The 15,718-nt window shown below is 47.4% G+C and overlaps 1 protein-coding gene across 1 annotated transcript in view; it reads right to left on the minus strand.

The window, feature by feature from the left end:
• RASAL2 (RAS protein activator like 2) overlaps positions 1-12,771 on the minus strand; it is a gene marked incomplete at both ends in the record, with an annotated part of 149,142 nt that extends 136,371 nt beyond the window's left edge. The window contains one exon of the mRNA XM_079535689.1: positions 12,612-12,771. Coding sequence (XP_079391815.1) covers positions 12,612-12,771 — 160 coding nt within the window. The remainder of the gene's footprint in view (positions 1-12,611) is intronic.
• Between the last annotated feature and the right edge of the window lie 2,947 nt (positions 12,772-15,718).

The following is a 15,718-nucleotide window of genomic DNA, read 5'->3' on the forward strand; positions in this document are numbered from 1 at the left end:
TTACAGGGATAACAGGATTTACATGATCACGACAATTTTTAAAATACCCCATCACTATTACTAATTTTTACTTGTCCTGCAGACAAGTCAAAGCAATTTTCTACTTGTCAAAGATGATAAATCTGCGTCTGGTGACACTGACAGGTGGATTTGTCAAATCCCCCCTGAAGTGCTTCGGTTGCTGCTTTCAGGTGTGCTCCCAAGCAGGGCACAGCCAGGATGAGGGAGAGCTCCTGAGGGTCCAGCTCTCCAGCACAGGACCCCAGTCGTATGCGAAGAAGGAAGATAAGCAGCAAGAAATTATTTTGAACCTTGCCATACAAAACATGAGCTACGTCCCAGGAAGTGGAAGGCAGCTCCCTACTCACGGCAATCCTGTTTCTTGCAGGTCATCCAGGCTTCTTCCTGAGCTGTGTGGGAGCGCATCCTCCCTTCTTCGCATCACACCCAACACACAAAAAACAGAAGAAAGGCAGCAGCACTTCTGGCTGCCAAAGGCTGAGCACATCCCCAGCAGCACAGCACAGCCCAACATAGCTGGGGTGAGGCAGAGCTGTCGGTCCTCACTGCACACTGGTGGGGTGGGAACGACGGCAATCCGTGCTAGTGAACTTAGACATTTGGTATTAGTGCAACTCAGACACAATTGTAATAAAGTCATTTATTGGAGCTGTGAAGTGCAGCTGTTCTTCCCATCTTGCCACCCACACTGTGCTGCAAGCATCGAGGCTCAGACCGAGGGGGTGAGGCAGGGAAGCCAAGTGGGAGAATGGAATAAATCACTTGGAAAACAGCTGGATGGTAAAAATGGTCAGCCCTTGGGCTGGAGAACTACTCTAGACCCTGCTGTTTTACATTACCATTAAATTGAATGTAATTGCCATCTGAGTAAGCAAGCTATATTTTAAAATAAAGACACATGTAAATTAATCTGCACTTATTTCCGAAGATAAGCTGTCACTGCTGCCAGAGAACCCAGAGCGCAGTAGCTCCATGTTTTGATGAAGCAAAAAGACTTTTTCCCCGGAAGTCCTGGGATTCCTTAAGAAAAGTTCCTTGCTTATTAAGTAATTCCCTCTGTCATGAATAAGTTATGTATCGTCACACTCTAGAGAGACAATTGTGAACAGAACTGGAAAAAACTGCAATTTTCCATGTCACTTCTAATTCGGGATGCATTTGTACTATCAAGGGGGAGGGAAAAAAAAGAAAAATGAGCGAAGCACAGAGCCAGCCAGCATCTCTTTCAACCCTGGAAACCAACAGTATTCAGATTAGAACACAGGTTTGAAGAAGACAAAGGGGGAAAAATGCAGAGGAATAATACCAGTGATGGCTCAGAATATTAAGGCGATGCCAGATTGTCACAGCTCTGGAATCGGGTGCTGATAATTCATTACAGCTCCTGTTCAGCTTCCAAGCAACAAAACGTGTCTGCGTGTGTTGGAGAACAGATTTGCATTCGTTGGTTTCTGTTCTCGGATGAAGAGTAACACTAAATAAATGGAAGGATAGAAATTAATAGCTTTCCCTCCTGGGTTTCACCTGCCTTACTGGATATTTCAAGCAGAGAAAAGGAATATCCTAAAATTAATCTGCAAACCACTGAAAGCTTTCACATGCCATGCCTCCACATAAGCACAGCCTCTGCACCGAGCTCACCTCCAACACAAACGGCCTCTCCTTCAGCCCAGACCCTGCTAACAAGAAATGTGCAGAAAGCTGCTGTGTCCAGCAACCTACTGGGGAGCACAGCTTGACAATGCACTGCAGCTGGCAGCCCCTTCTTTTGCTGAATTCTTCATTTTCTGCCAAATCACATCCAGTTCATTTAACCTCAAAGTCTTAGAGAGGCTCAGCCCAACACCCTGTGCTCAACTTTTGAGGCAAAGACTCCAAAGCAGTTACTGTAGTCCACGTTTTTGGCTACTGAAGCCCTCCCAGCACTCTATGTACAAGCACATGATTACCTCACACTGATACCATCGCATCACTTCTAAATAAAAGTAATACGAGGCAAGCAGAGTGGGAGTGAGGAATACTGCTGATAACAATGGGCTGCTACTCATACCACTGGGAGCAGCTCCAGCTGCTTTCAGTTCTTCATTCACCCTCTGCTAAGGGTTTTCCCAACGCAGTGCAGCACTGCACACACAGCACCAATGGAGCAAAAACAAGCTCACCTCCAGATTATAAAGCTGGTTGTCACCTCTGCTGAAATCCCCTCTACATTTATACACACATATTTTCCTGGTGGCTTTGCCATTACAAGCAAGAACCTCACAGTCACAATCAAAAGCACAAACAAACAAACACACAAGACTTAGCTGCAATTTGGATCCAAAGCTACTTAACCAAAAAGCCATTAAGATTCCAGGAGAAGGGCTGGTGTGGTTTTTTTTTCTTCAGGGTTAGCCTGTGTTTACATCAACACGGCACCTAAGTGTCAGGAGGATAAAAGCCTCAAGTCTTAGGAGATGATGACTACAAACACAAAGCTGTGTCCACTTGGTGAAATTATGGAAGTGAATTATTCTTTTCCAATGATATGTAATACTTTGAGGTATTAATTCCTTCATAAGACTTAGCTAAATGCTATGCAACTGCTGAAAACTGCACATCTGCTTTACATTAACTGGTTTTTAAGTGTCCCCACGAATAAGCAAGCACATACCTCATGCCCCAGATAAAAAGCAAAGGCACCACTAATTGAAGAGAGAGATACAGCTAAGCCTAGAGCTGAATCACCACTGGTGGAAATTACAGGAAGAAACCACAGGGAAGAATGCAAAAGAAGAATATCCCAGAATGAGTAAAAGGAGCAGGAATTGGAATGTTTCTTCCCCAGGCTGTGCAAGTAATAAGCACATGACACATCACTGCCCCCTGAAAGGACAAGGGGCAAATGCAGCGTCCTCACAGTCACACTTCACAGAAATGAGTAACAGGAGCTCCAAGGAAACACAGGCATTTCCTTCCCCAGTTCTCCAAACACCCCCCTCAGGGATCTCAGAACAATCAGCTACAGAGCTTAGGAAGGAAAGTACCTAAGAGTCACATTGTTGGTGTGACTGAAGGCTGCCCGTTCCGTTGGTCCACATTTCCACCTACCAGCACGAAAAACAGGTGAACAAATTTCAGATGTTTCTCATGGGAGACGCTTCCTTTTGGAACAGAATAAAAAAGAAAAGAAGCAACCTTAAAGTGGTGAACACAAAGTAGGTCACAAAGAAGCCACATCAATGAAGTCTGGAAACAAAACAAGGAGGGATACCGTGTCAAATATGGAATTGAGTGGTTGTTATAAATGGACATCAAAAGTAGAGCTAGATCACTTCAAGCAGTGAGCCATTTCATGGATGAAACACAAGCACACAGCATAGGATGCACTACAGCTTCTCCTTTAAGTCTCTTGCAAAGCTACTGTAGTTTTGTACATAACCCCAGGGGGTTTTGACTGAAACAGTAACCCTCCTGAACTCCACCAGTAACAGTGGATCTCAATCCAGCTCCACACCTCTCTCATAACAGTTTTAACTCAGCGGTCTTCCCAAAATCACCTTACAGCCAGCTGGGCACAAGGCAGATTCATAAATGGATTTGGTGCTTATATTCTACAAATGGATGCAGGCGACAATCAAGGGATCTCACAACCCAAACAGCAGAGCCTCAGCTGATCCTACAGAGCTTGCTACCCACACTGTCATCATGAGCACACAGAACACTGGGTGCTGCCAGTCATCCCTTCAATAACAACTTAGACAAAAGAGCACGTCTACGTTAGCATAACCTACAACCACAGTAAGCAGTTTCTCAGCAAAGAAGAAGTAGGTCAATTTTATTCTTGGCACTTGTTTATAGGAACACCTACCTACTCATATGGGAAACTACCTTACCTCTCATCAGAGAGCCTTCTATGCATGGAGCTGATCTCGTTTCAAAACCATCCTCAGGAATGGAAAACACATCTCTTGATAGTAACAGCTATTGCACTTCTTCACACAGACAGGGTTTACAAGAAGTAATAATGTAAAGTCAGAATATATGACTGAGGAGATAAGGATAATGCACAGCTGCTTAGAGGCTCACACATGTGTGTGCCAACTACACACAGGTGAGCTGACAACACACAGGTTTGGTGTTGATAGTCGTGCCATTTTTGCAGAGAGCTTTCCATTTGCACCCTATTCTGCTGTGTTGGGTTTCTTCAAACACAGAACAAGCAACGTACTGAGAGTATTTTTTCCCTGATTTAATGGTTACACAAGTGAGAAATGAGTTTGTTTCAGATGGCCATGGCTCACACAGCTGGATGGGAACGGCTGCCTGCTGCAATGCTTCTCCCAGCGCAGGAGTCCCCAGCTGAGGGCACGTGAAAAACAACTGACATAAATATTTACAGCGAGACCATAAAAATCTTTGCTACCTTCCTACTATGGGATATAAAACTCATTCCCTCTACAGAGTTTAGGCTGTTGGAGAAGCTCAGTGGACAAGGCCCCAGCTAGCAGAGGAAGGATTAGGGAAGAAGCCCATGAAATCCACTCAGTGAGGCAATTGTTCACACCATACCTCACCAGCATCCTACAGAAGCACTGTCAGAGAGCTTCTGGAAGGGAGAAGAGATCCTGTAAGTGTATGCTATCTCAAAGATAAATCTCCTCCAAGGAGGATTAAAACCACGTTGAATTTTTACTCCCTATCCTTTTGTCAGAGCTCTTTATTTTTGCTTTGGTGACACCACTCCATTTTCCCTGCTTTCCTCTCCATCAACTACTCACCGTCGTGAGCAAAAAGATGGGAAACAATTCCAGAAAAGTACCACAAAGCAACAACTGCTCAGCACTATTTGATGAGGAAGCCTAATGCTCTCCCAGCACTGTGCTTGGGTTGCAGCAGCCAGGCTGCACAGCCTGAGGTACAACCTGCAGCATAAATAAAACATCGTTCTCGGGAAGCTTTTTGTCTTCTCCTCTTGCAAAGCACCTGGGCTGCACATTGAGATGAAATACCAAACTAATATGGAAAACTAATCCACATCACTCAGCTCCCCTCACAAAGCCAACGAAACAAAGATGTTCTGCTCAGCAGCACAGGATTTCAAATGCCATGGAAAGTATGGTAGAGCTTCAGGTGGTATAATCTTCGCTCTGTCGTTTTCCAGTCTCCATCTGTAATGCATTTTCCTCTACAGTGAAGAGTTATCTTCTTGGAAATAATGATTTAGGCACACACCTGGCCCTGTACACAAATGGAGAGAATCAGTACTGGCTGTCCTACGCCCTCTGTGCCAGCAACCCACCCTGCTATCACTGCAATGAGATAAGTTTATTACATTTTGAAGGTCAACAAAACTTCACCTCTGTTGCTGCCAAAAAAGGGAGCGAGCAGACATAGGTACCTGAATGGAAGCTTCCCTGGGGAGCATCCTGCCCAGCTGACCTGCACATCTGACAGCTAATGCAGTATTTGAGAGGATTATTAATAGCCACAGGAGAATCCAAGCAAAGTAGCAGGCTTAAAGGTATCCCAAATGCAAGGCACTGTAAGTCGAGTTATGCAAGCAAAGCACTGCAGAGGTCTCAGGAGATCTGACTTCTGATGCATGTCCTTAGGCGAGTTATCTGACCTACTTGCGCCCAGTTTCCTCACCTTCCTGCATCTCAGCAGCTCTCTCAAAAGAGATGTTTCAGATGCACTCACATAGCAAAGCAACGAATGGCGTAAGTGTAACTGATTTAATTTTATTGAAACCCAACAGACTAGAGGATTGCTAATAAAGCTGTCACCATTTACTGTGACAAAACGGTGCACAAAACTGAAGAAACCATCATCGTTTCACTCCTCTCACTTCGTTTCATTCACTTCAGCCTCCCTGGCCGTGCTGTCCTAGGATGGGAAGCCCCTGTTCCTACACTGACAAGCACAGCATCTGCACCCGAGCTTGTCAAGACTATATTTGTGCACTAAAGACTCAGCTCAGGTGTGAATTACCTCCGCTTATCGCAAGCCAATCCACCGAGTCAATGGCAACTTAATTTGGAGATGCAATGCTCTGATGCTCGCCAGCCCTGAAGTGCTCTGCTGGCAGCCAGGGCCCCATCATGCAGCAGGAGAGACAGGGCAGTGCCCTTCCAGAGCTGCATTCCTCCAGCATTAAGCTTCCTCTTGAATGCTGCTCTGTTGTCTTTTGTTCCTCCGTGCCAAAAAACCCCTACAAGCAACCCAGACACAAAGCCTTTTCTCCCAAAGCCTGGATCCGGGCGGCAGGCATCCAGCATTTGATGCAGCAGCCTATGCAAAACATTGCTTCCTAATTCGTTTCTCCTTGTCAGAAACTTCACACCACGATCTGAGTTGTCATCTTCTTTTCCAGGACCCATTCTGGGCATCGTGCTCAAACTGCTACCCAGAGTACAGCAAGTTTCCAGAACTGATGCCACAGCATTGCTTTCTATGCTTTTTTTCATGCCAATCACATTGGGAATAGGAGCAAGCTGAACGGTTCTGTTGAATGGTCATGGTCTTCGGACCATGAGAAGAAAGCCTACTGCTGGGAGGGACTTGGTGGTTGGACTCAGTGATCTCCAAGGCCTTTTCTAGCTTTTCTACGATTCTATAAAGCCTGAGTGACGGGGGGTCACTTTTAATCTCTAAATTCTTCTCATCCCCCAGCAATTCTGGTTCCCAGTCCAGCATCTCCTTGTGAGCACATCTCCAGGCACACAGCCCCCTCCCAAAACACTCTACTGTGTAATTCTCCATCTCTTTGCAAACTCGTTTGCCACCTTTGTTATTTCCTTTCTTCTCCAGTCCAGACTGCAGTGTCCAAAGGCATGCAGCCTCCATCTGTAAAACACCACGCACATCTACAATGCAGCGTCGTGTAAATACAGTGAATAACCTGAACAAAGAAGAAAACAGAGCATTTTCAATTAAACTACTAATGTCCAAGAATGCAGACATGGCACTACAGGAAAGGAAAAGGTGCCTGCAAGTTTTAATCAAGCCAGAACCGAACAGAGAAGCGTATGCATTCTTATGCAAATCCGCAGCAGACGCATTGCTCATCTGCTGAAATGGGAGTCGTTTTCCCACAGTTTGCAGAATTAATGTGTTGAACTAAGTGGCTGCCTGTGCTGGCAGTGTAAGAGCTAAGTTTTAATGGGGCATTCCCAGCTGTAGGGAAAAAAAAAAAAAATCCTTTAGATAATACAAAATCTAAATCCAGGACGTGGTTTTACATTTACTTAAGTGCAAAGACCTCCCTCCACCTCCAAGAGCTCATTACTTGCACTACTCCAACTTTATAATTAAAAATAATCCAGATTCTTGGAGAAGAGCCTTTCTACAGTTTTGCGACCTTTTGAAATTCCATTAAAGGGAATTAACAAATGTTATTCTCTCCTGATCATTTCTGTAATGGCTTTCTGAGATGAAGGGGGGGGGTCAGAACACACAAAGGACTGTTAGAAGTTTACTAACCAAAACAGTCATTCTTCCCTTCCCTTGGTTACTTTCCTTGCAGACACAGATCTTACTTCCATGATTACTGTGAATCTTTAGAGAGGACTTCGAAAGAATTCAGATGAGGGTTTAACTCAGTGACCTTGGGGCTATGAAAGCATAAATGCCAGAAAATCTCAGCTTTTTTTTTTTTTTTTTTCCCTCCTTCTTTTTAAATCTATAAATACCAGTTGAAAGGAACCTATGATCTCATATTAAGCCAACGGGTCATAGTTATGCTCCCGTTATCTTTCCCCTTTTTTCCTATTGTTTAAAAATAGGAAACAGCACCACATTAAAATGTTCAGCCAGAGACAAATCGTGCGGCCGAAATCCAGGAGTCAGGAAGCTGGTGTTTTAAAATAATGTCATCCTCGTTTTCCCCAGCACACACCAGTATTGTTGATACTTCCAAATACTTCAGTGACTTTTAATAAATGAGTAACCTAGGCAACACTGGGCACAATACAGGCAGCTGGAAGGGCCCAGCTAAAAACTCCTACCAAAACAGAAGAGAAAAAAAAAAAAAAAAGACACCAATCATTTACGCAGAAATTAAAGTCAGTTTTCCTTAAAAAAGGGAGTGGGCAAACAGTTTGCTGCAGGCTAACACTGCAGCAAAGCTAGGAGTAAAGCAAAGGAGAAAGCAGGCTACAGGCAGCCCTCAGCTGCTCTCCAAGTCATAGGCCAAATGCAGGACACACTACAAAGGAGGTAGCAGAGGAGCTGACACATGGCAGTACGAGCAGATCACGTGCAGCAGTGCTTCAGTCACATCCTTGGACATCCCCCTTCGAGGGACGTGGTTAGTGGGCATGGTGGTGACAGCTGGATGGCTGGATTTGATGATCTCAGAGGTTTTCCTCAAACCTTAATGGGTTGGTGATGCTGGTTGGCAAGGGCAGGCAGTGCCTCTGCCCAAAGCATGCTTATCAGCTTTAACCTGCAGCAAGCACAGTTACTTAAACCCTTGGTTTTTTTTATTACATTCTGTCTTTTAGAGCAGACAACCAACTGGAAATGATTGTCATTTATCACCTTAACACGATGTAAAAAAGCTTCGATGTTATTTAATGTCTGTAACAACACACCACAGTGGTACACAAAGGCCACCGTAAGGTCAGATACCACGACAGTCCAAATGCACAGGAAACAGCACTTCCATCCCCAAAGCCTTACCTTCCCACTTCTGCACAACTTGCTGTGTGAGTTAAAAATAAGCCTATTGATCAGAAGGAAAAGCAGTACTCAGAAGCACCGACCTCCTCTGCTTCCCAACAAGGCCGCCTACACAGACACTCCACAAGCTATAAGCCGACTGTCAGCTTTCCTTGGCAGCAGCTTCTCATTCACACCTTCAGCTTATCCCACTTAATAAGTCCTCTGTAACGGCAAAGAATCACACACACAAATGCAGCTTTGTGCAGAACATAGCCCAGCTATGCCACCTGAGTTCACCTCAAGGAGAAGAGTCCAGAAAGGTTTAACAGCTGTCCCTCAACCATCAGATCGCCCTATATGCGTAATGAACTTCTGTTTGGTTGCTCACATCAAACACATCCTCCCTACCTCCTCCTCGTCAGGCAGACTTCTGAACAGAGCTCCTGGAGGTGCACGCTAAGGTCTGGAAGTTGGAAGCACAGAGAAGACGCTGTGCATTTCAGGCAGCCTTGGGCATCTTCAGCAGCTCCGGCACCACCGTCGAGAAAATGCCGCCACCTGGTGGGGTCTGCTTGGGTCGTGGGACAGGGCGCTGGGTTTGGGGGAGGACATCACCTCAAGAAGGCTCACCAGCCTCCACAGCTCAGCATGAGCAGTGCCGGAAGGACAGGGGCTGCTGACAGTAAGATGATGCTTACTGTCACCAGCACTCACCCAGAGAGGAATGCTTGGGAAAGAAATGACCTCAGCATTTTTAAGTATCACTGTGAGCAGTAGAAATTAATGTATATACACGTTTATATTTAAATGCACCAAGCTACCGACAAAGTCACAGCGAGGCAGGCTGAAAGGAAAAAAACTCTTGAGAACAGAGTCAGAGCCATTTACGAAACAGAGCAAGGTAGATGACAGATTGCTGGAACAGGTAACTTGTGGAAATGGGGTTTTTGGACTGAATTTCACACGATTAGAGATGCTCCTGGTCAGTGCTTGAGTCTCGGCTGTTTTTTTAATCTCCACATGACATTATGTGAATTACTGGAGCTTCAGCCCTCAGCACAAGCCCAGTATTTTCCAAGAGCCAATGCTTAAAAGCTCCGAACTTGAGTTTCAGGCAGCTGAGAGACATTTCTGTCTGGTTATACCAGGTCTAGAGCTTTCATTTGGAGCTAAGCTCTGCCTGGAGGTCAATATCCAGCCTTGGAGCATCAGTGTGAAGAGCAGGCTCCTGCTGCTAGGAAGGGGGGTAAGCAGGGCTGCTGTGGCAGCAAGGCACATCCCCAGCTGCTGGCAGCTTTAGAGGACAAGGTGATGAAAACACCCACGTCTGATCTGCACTACGGTTTGTACAGCCACTATCGTCTTTTAGCACCAGTGCTAAAATGGGAAGACATTTCCTAGCCCAGATAAGGCCACAGAGCAGCGCTGCCCACTTCCAGGATGAACATTAAAGAAAGAACAGTCTCTGGAACGTGCTATTTTCTACTTATTTCTGCAACCCCTGCTTCAAAATCAATCGCTTTGGTGCATGAGTGCCAGCAGCGAGCTTAGAGCCAGAAGCAGATCTGACAGCCACCACTGGAGAAGTTTACAACCTGTTTAGATGCAGACTGTAAGTTTGACAAAATCTGACTCTGCCCCCATCACATGCAACATTTAACACCAATGCTGCAACGGTAGCTTTATAATTCATTGTTACAAAATCCATGGGCACTCAGTCAGCCGTACCAAGCAATATAATTGCTCTGTTTTCAGAGTTAGCACTGAGAAAGCTGTAAATCACTCATTCCTTCATCTATCCCCAAACCAGTTCTAAAGAACAGAGAAAAAGACGTTCGGACTTCGACCTAAAACACTGGTGAACACTTTCAAAAGTCACTCTTCCCTTTTACAGAGGAAAAAAGCATAGTATTAACCCAGGCAAGACAACCTCTTCCCTCTCACCCACTGTCCAGTCAGCCTGAAGGAAGCTGTTACTCAGAATACACTGATAAGTATTTTACAGAAACATTTGTTGTGTGTCAAAACTAGTTCTTGGAAGTATCACCCAGTGACACTCACATGATTTGTGCTTCATAAGTAACTAAACCCCTCACTGTGACAAGCAAATGTGCTGTTCCCACTCACTGCTCAAACACCCAGCCAGAGGAAGCTGCCTGTGTTACAAGCTCTGTCCGTCAGGAGGGAAACCGTGTTCTTGTGGTCTGATCACGTTCTTGCTAATTCACCCAACCAGGGCCTCCAGAAAGCAGAATGGGAAAGCTACACTTTAACTACAGCAGCAGGAAATGCAAAAATAGCTGGACTGCGATTTAGATATTGCAGTGAGGTCAGACAAGACCTCAGTGTCACTCTGAAATCACATCCCAGACATGGCAAAGTCCTGCTGTACTCACATCACGGTCATGCCGCTGGTGAGCCACAAAGGCCAGTAATGATGGTACTTTACTGCTCCGAGCTCTTCTCTCTGCTTACAGATGAAGTTTTACAGACTCTGCAACAGGACCAGCTCCCCTCATGCCAGTAATTGCTGCCTCAAACAGACAGGAGTGGGATGGCACACTACTGCAGAATAGATGCACAGAAACAAGCGGTCACTCTTAGATACCAAACTCCTTTCCTCTAAAATGAGCCTTTCCATAGCTTCTCAGGCAACTACCTTTCACATGGAACAACTCCATAACACAGTTCTCCATGTCTCACATGGAAAAGAAATGCAAGGACATCAAAAGCTGCATTTCTTGCTATGCCAGAAAACGGCTCTCATCTTTTCATGTCAGATATTCCTTCTCTCCTCCGGCCATCCATGGTGAAATAATTAGTGTTAGCGTTCTCATTGTTTATCAGACAATGCAGCTGAGCTTTCTGCTCCTGTTTGCTTTAGCTGTGCTGCTGTGGTTCCTCCAACAACTGCGAGAGGCTTTACTTTTAATCCTATAAATAACACTTGTCACTCACAGGTTTGTAACCCACATTTAGTTGCACACAAACACAGCGCAATTTCAGTTCGATTCATTGCCTGCAAACTTATCCAGGAAAAAAAGGCGAGGAAGGAGGAAATACACACATCCTAGATAACCTGATGGCAGCTTCAAGGGGAGGAGGGAGGGAAGACACCACCACATCAGATTCTACATGAGGGAAAGAGATAATGAGTTGTTTTTAAACACAGACTGAGAATAATTAGCTACAGTCCTCAGGCTACCAAGCTACGCGACGTATTTTACATGCTTGAAGTCTACCCTGATTCTTACAGCCTAAGAGTTGGTTGCTCCATCGCACGGCTGCCGTTCCATTCATCCACACGTTGGTGTCAGCCCACAAACCTGTCACAGCGTGCCTTCACCAACAGCACTGCTCCTCAGCACGGCTGATTCTGAGCAAACTGCTGCTTCAGACACCCAGGCAGGATGCCGGGCAGCAGGCAGATAGGCCAGAGCCAGGCATCCTGGTACAAGAAAGCACACTCTCACTTTACCTTATGCGAAGCACTCCGTGCAAACAAATAACCCAAAGGCACTCAGATTCTCCTGAACCTTCCAAAAGCAGCAGAGAGGTGATTTTAGGTTGTTCTGTGTGTGCTTTTTTTTTTTTTTTTTTTTTTTTTTTTTTTTTTTGTAAAGAAAAAGGTTACATTTTAGACTGTCAGCATTGTGAGCATCGCAGCACTCAGGTCCACTAGCCCAAGTGGAAGCCAGAAGTCGGACGCTGCTAAAAAATACCCCAAACTTCCATCAGGAGGAAGGAAGGAGAGCAGAGCACCGGCGGGGAGCAGGGGGCGGCGGGCAGGGCTGAGGGAGCGAGGGGAAGGGAACGCGGAACGGCCGAGGATCACCGAAATCACGAGCGAGGATCACCTGGCGTCGGAAAAACTGAGCGAAAAGTTGGGCCCGCCGCGATGGAGCCCGCCGCCACGGTCCGCACCGCCCCCCGGCGCCCCTTACCGTAGACGCGGACCCAGCCCTGCTGCTGGCACACCGAGTCCAGCAGGACGCGGTCCAGCGCTCCTCCCGCCGCCTCCAGCTCGTCCGAGCCCAGCTCCGGCTCCGCCAGCGCCTCGGCCGCCCAGGCCGCCGGCTCGCCCGCCGCGGGGGCCGCCTCCATGGCGAGGAGCGGGGGACGACCGCCGCCGCCGCCCGCGCTGCTGCCCGGCCGCGCCTCGCCTCAGCGCGGCTCCATCCCGCCCCTCGGCCGCCGCCGCCCGCCCCCTGCGTCAGCGCGACGGGAGGAGGCGGGGGAGGAGGCGGCCGCGCTCCGGCGCCGGGCGGGGAGCGGCGGGACGACGGGTCGTCGCGAGGGGACTCGCGCTTCGGGCCTAAGCTGGGCTGCGCGGAGCGGCGTGGGGCCGGAGCGCCGGGGGAATAGCGGCGGCCGATCGTCCGTCTGTGCGCAGCTGTGCCCGGGCGGCGGCTCGGGTGCTGTGTGCGGTTCTGGGCAAGAAAGGCGTTGGGGCTCTGGAGTGTGTGTGGAGATGGGCACGGAGCCGTGCGGGGTGTGGGGCACGGTGTGATGGGGAGCGGCTGAGGGGATGGCATGGGGCAGTATGGAGGAGCTCAGGGGAGACCTCGCTGCTCTACAGCTCCTAAATGGAGGCTGTGCTGAGGTGGGTCAGCCTCTGCTCCTGGTTACACTGATAGGATGAGAGGTGATGGCATCGAGTTGTGCCACGGGAGGCTCAGGTTGGGTGTGAGGAACGTTTCTCCTCCACAAGAGCAGCGATGCAGTGGCACAGGCTGCCCACCGAGATGGTGGGTCCCACATTGTGGAAGCCAAGGGTAGATGTGGCTGTGGCTGAGGGATGTGATCAAAATGGTCGCTGGCATCGCTGATGGTTGGACTTTCCAACCTTAATGATTCTATGGCTTGTAACAATCCAGAATAAGACATCTACGAACACAGCATGGATCCTGCTGTGTTTCAGATCATAACACTAAAACATCACTTTTCAGGGAGGACAGGCAGGGATTCGGCTTGTACTGCGCTCCTTCCCCTGCCCTGTGCCTAGCACTGGTCGATACAAACCAGGCAAGTTCATCCAAGCGCACAGATGCTGTGATTATCTCCATGGTGCGGAGATGATGTAGCAGTGCAACCATCTCTCCAAAACAACATGCTAAGACCTAAAGCTTAGCACAGGCTGCCTCTAACGGCTCCTCTCTGTCCACAACTTCTGCCTCTATATAAAGATACAAATATTTTTGCCTTTATTCTGACACTTAGACAGCACTGTCGTTGGCACAGTCGTTACCCAGCCATAAAGCTTCTCCAAGCCAGACCCGACTCTCCCATTTCCAGCCATCCTGCTTGCTGTCCTGTTTCATTGTGAGCAACAATAAATAAGGGCATCCACACAGTGAGTTACTGCACCTTGGCTGAGAGCCGTGACCTCCCTCTGACGAGGCTGTAACTCAGCTCTGTGGTGTGGCAGGATCGCCCACTCGAACCCAAAGATTTGCCTTCTGTGCTGAGTGTCACAGCTGCAGGACTTGCACGATGGCAGTGAGCCGACTGGATTTGAGTACCTCCTACTGGTGTAGTGGGATGCACGATGGAAGACATATAAACTATTTCAATGGAGAAGTCCTGCCAGCCCTATGACCAATTGATGAAACCTTATTTCCTGGGGTTTTATGTCGCATGCTTGACTGAGAGCTTGGCCTGAATCTTGCCCTACAACTAGGTTGTTCTCTATGCAATTGGGCTCTGCTTTCTGGATTGGGATGAGGTGCAGGTTTTTTGTTGTAGAATGGGAAGATGCACTTTGCTGCCATTTCCGAACTGATTTTGACAATAAAGAAACCTTCCTCAAAATGTTGTTTTGTGATCAGCAAAACCAGTGCAACCTGGTTTTCCACCAGTTCATGTCCCAAAGCAGAGTCCTTGGGATCAGGCAAAGGATGGGTGCCTGCTTTGCAGAGCCTTGTTGGATCTCTCTTTACCTTACCTCAGTGTTCATTATTCCTACAGGTATTTAATTATCTCTTGGACCCTTATCACTCTGTTTGAAACAGATCAGCAGGCTCAACACTTACTGCAGTTGTAGGAGATGAAACACAGGACAATGGGAGAGGGGACATCCTGTGAGGTTGGTGTTGTCAACCTCAATTTTCTGGGAAATAAGGGTTAAAAACCTACCTGCTATCCAAGAAGAGTTAAACCAGGCAGGAACCTGTTGAGGATTCATCCTTTTCTCCCAGTGACAGGCAAAGGATAATTCTTCCACGTGTGTTGCAGCATGGCATAGCCCCTCACCTTCTGACGTGTCACCTGTGGAGAGCCAGGACACCCCAGTAACACTTCCTGGTTGCTTCCTGTCCCACACCATGCCTTGCATCGTGCTACCCAAAGGCCTGGGAGCTGAGGGTGTGCAGGGCTGTTCTTTTTGCAGAGAACATCGGCACAGATTGCCATAATGACACCACAAAGCAGTAGGGCAGCCAATTTCTCTGTCCTATGTTCTCTTTACCACTGCTCGTTCCCACTACTGCTGATAATATACTCTCCAAGTTTATCTTTTAGTGGCCATAATCCAATTAACTTGATAGTTGAGGTTTTTTCTCTGCAGTCCCCTCCTCTCCTTCAGCCTGCCCTGAGCTTGCATGGGCAGCTGTGGGGAAGTGGGGATGGAGCTGCTTGTATTGCGAGGGAAGGATGTGGCTGTTGAGCTCCTGCCAAGAGAAGAATTGCAGAGTTTTTAAGAGTTGCCACACGGAGCTGGGATGACAATTTACACAGGATCAGCATGGGACAGCAGCGACTGGTTCTCATCAAGTAGGGTCGGCCCACTCAAGTGGACCACTCAAGTGGACCAGTGCAACCCAAAAGTGGACTCTGAAATTTCGTGCTCCGTTGGGAAACAAAATCCATTCTTCTGCCTTCATTTGTGGGTTTTGGGGCAACATAAGCAATAATAAATAGCAGAGATGACTAAAATAGGAAGAGTGACAGTAGCAAAAATAGACATATTTTGTAAATAAGGATGTCCTGGAAACAAAGATGCCAGAGTTACATGCTCATTGGAGCAGCTGTTCTGGCTTGAGGTCCTCTCAGC

Source organism: Tetrao urogallus (genome assembly GCF_951394365.1).
Source record: "Tetrao urogallus genome assembly, chromosome: 5".
In the NCBI taxonomy this organism is placed as follows: Eukaryota; Metazoa; Chordata; class Aves; order Galliformes; family Phasianidae; genus Tetrao; species Tetrao urogallus.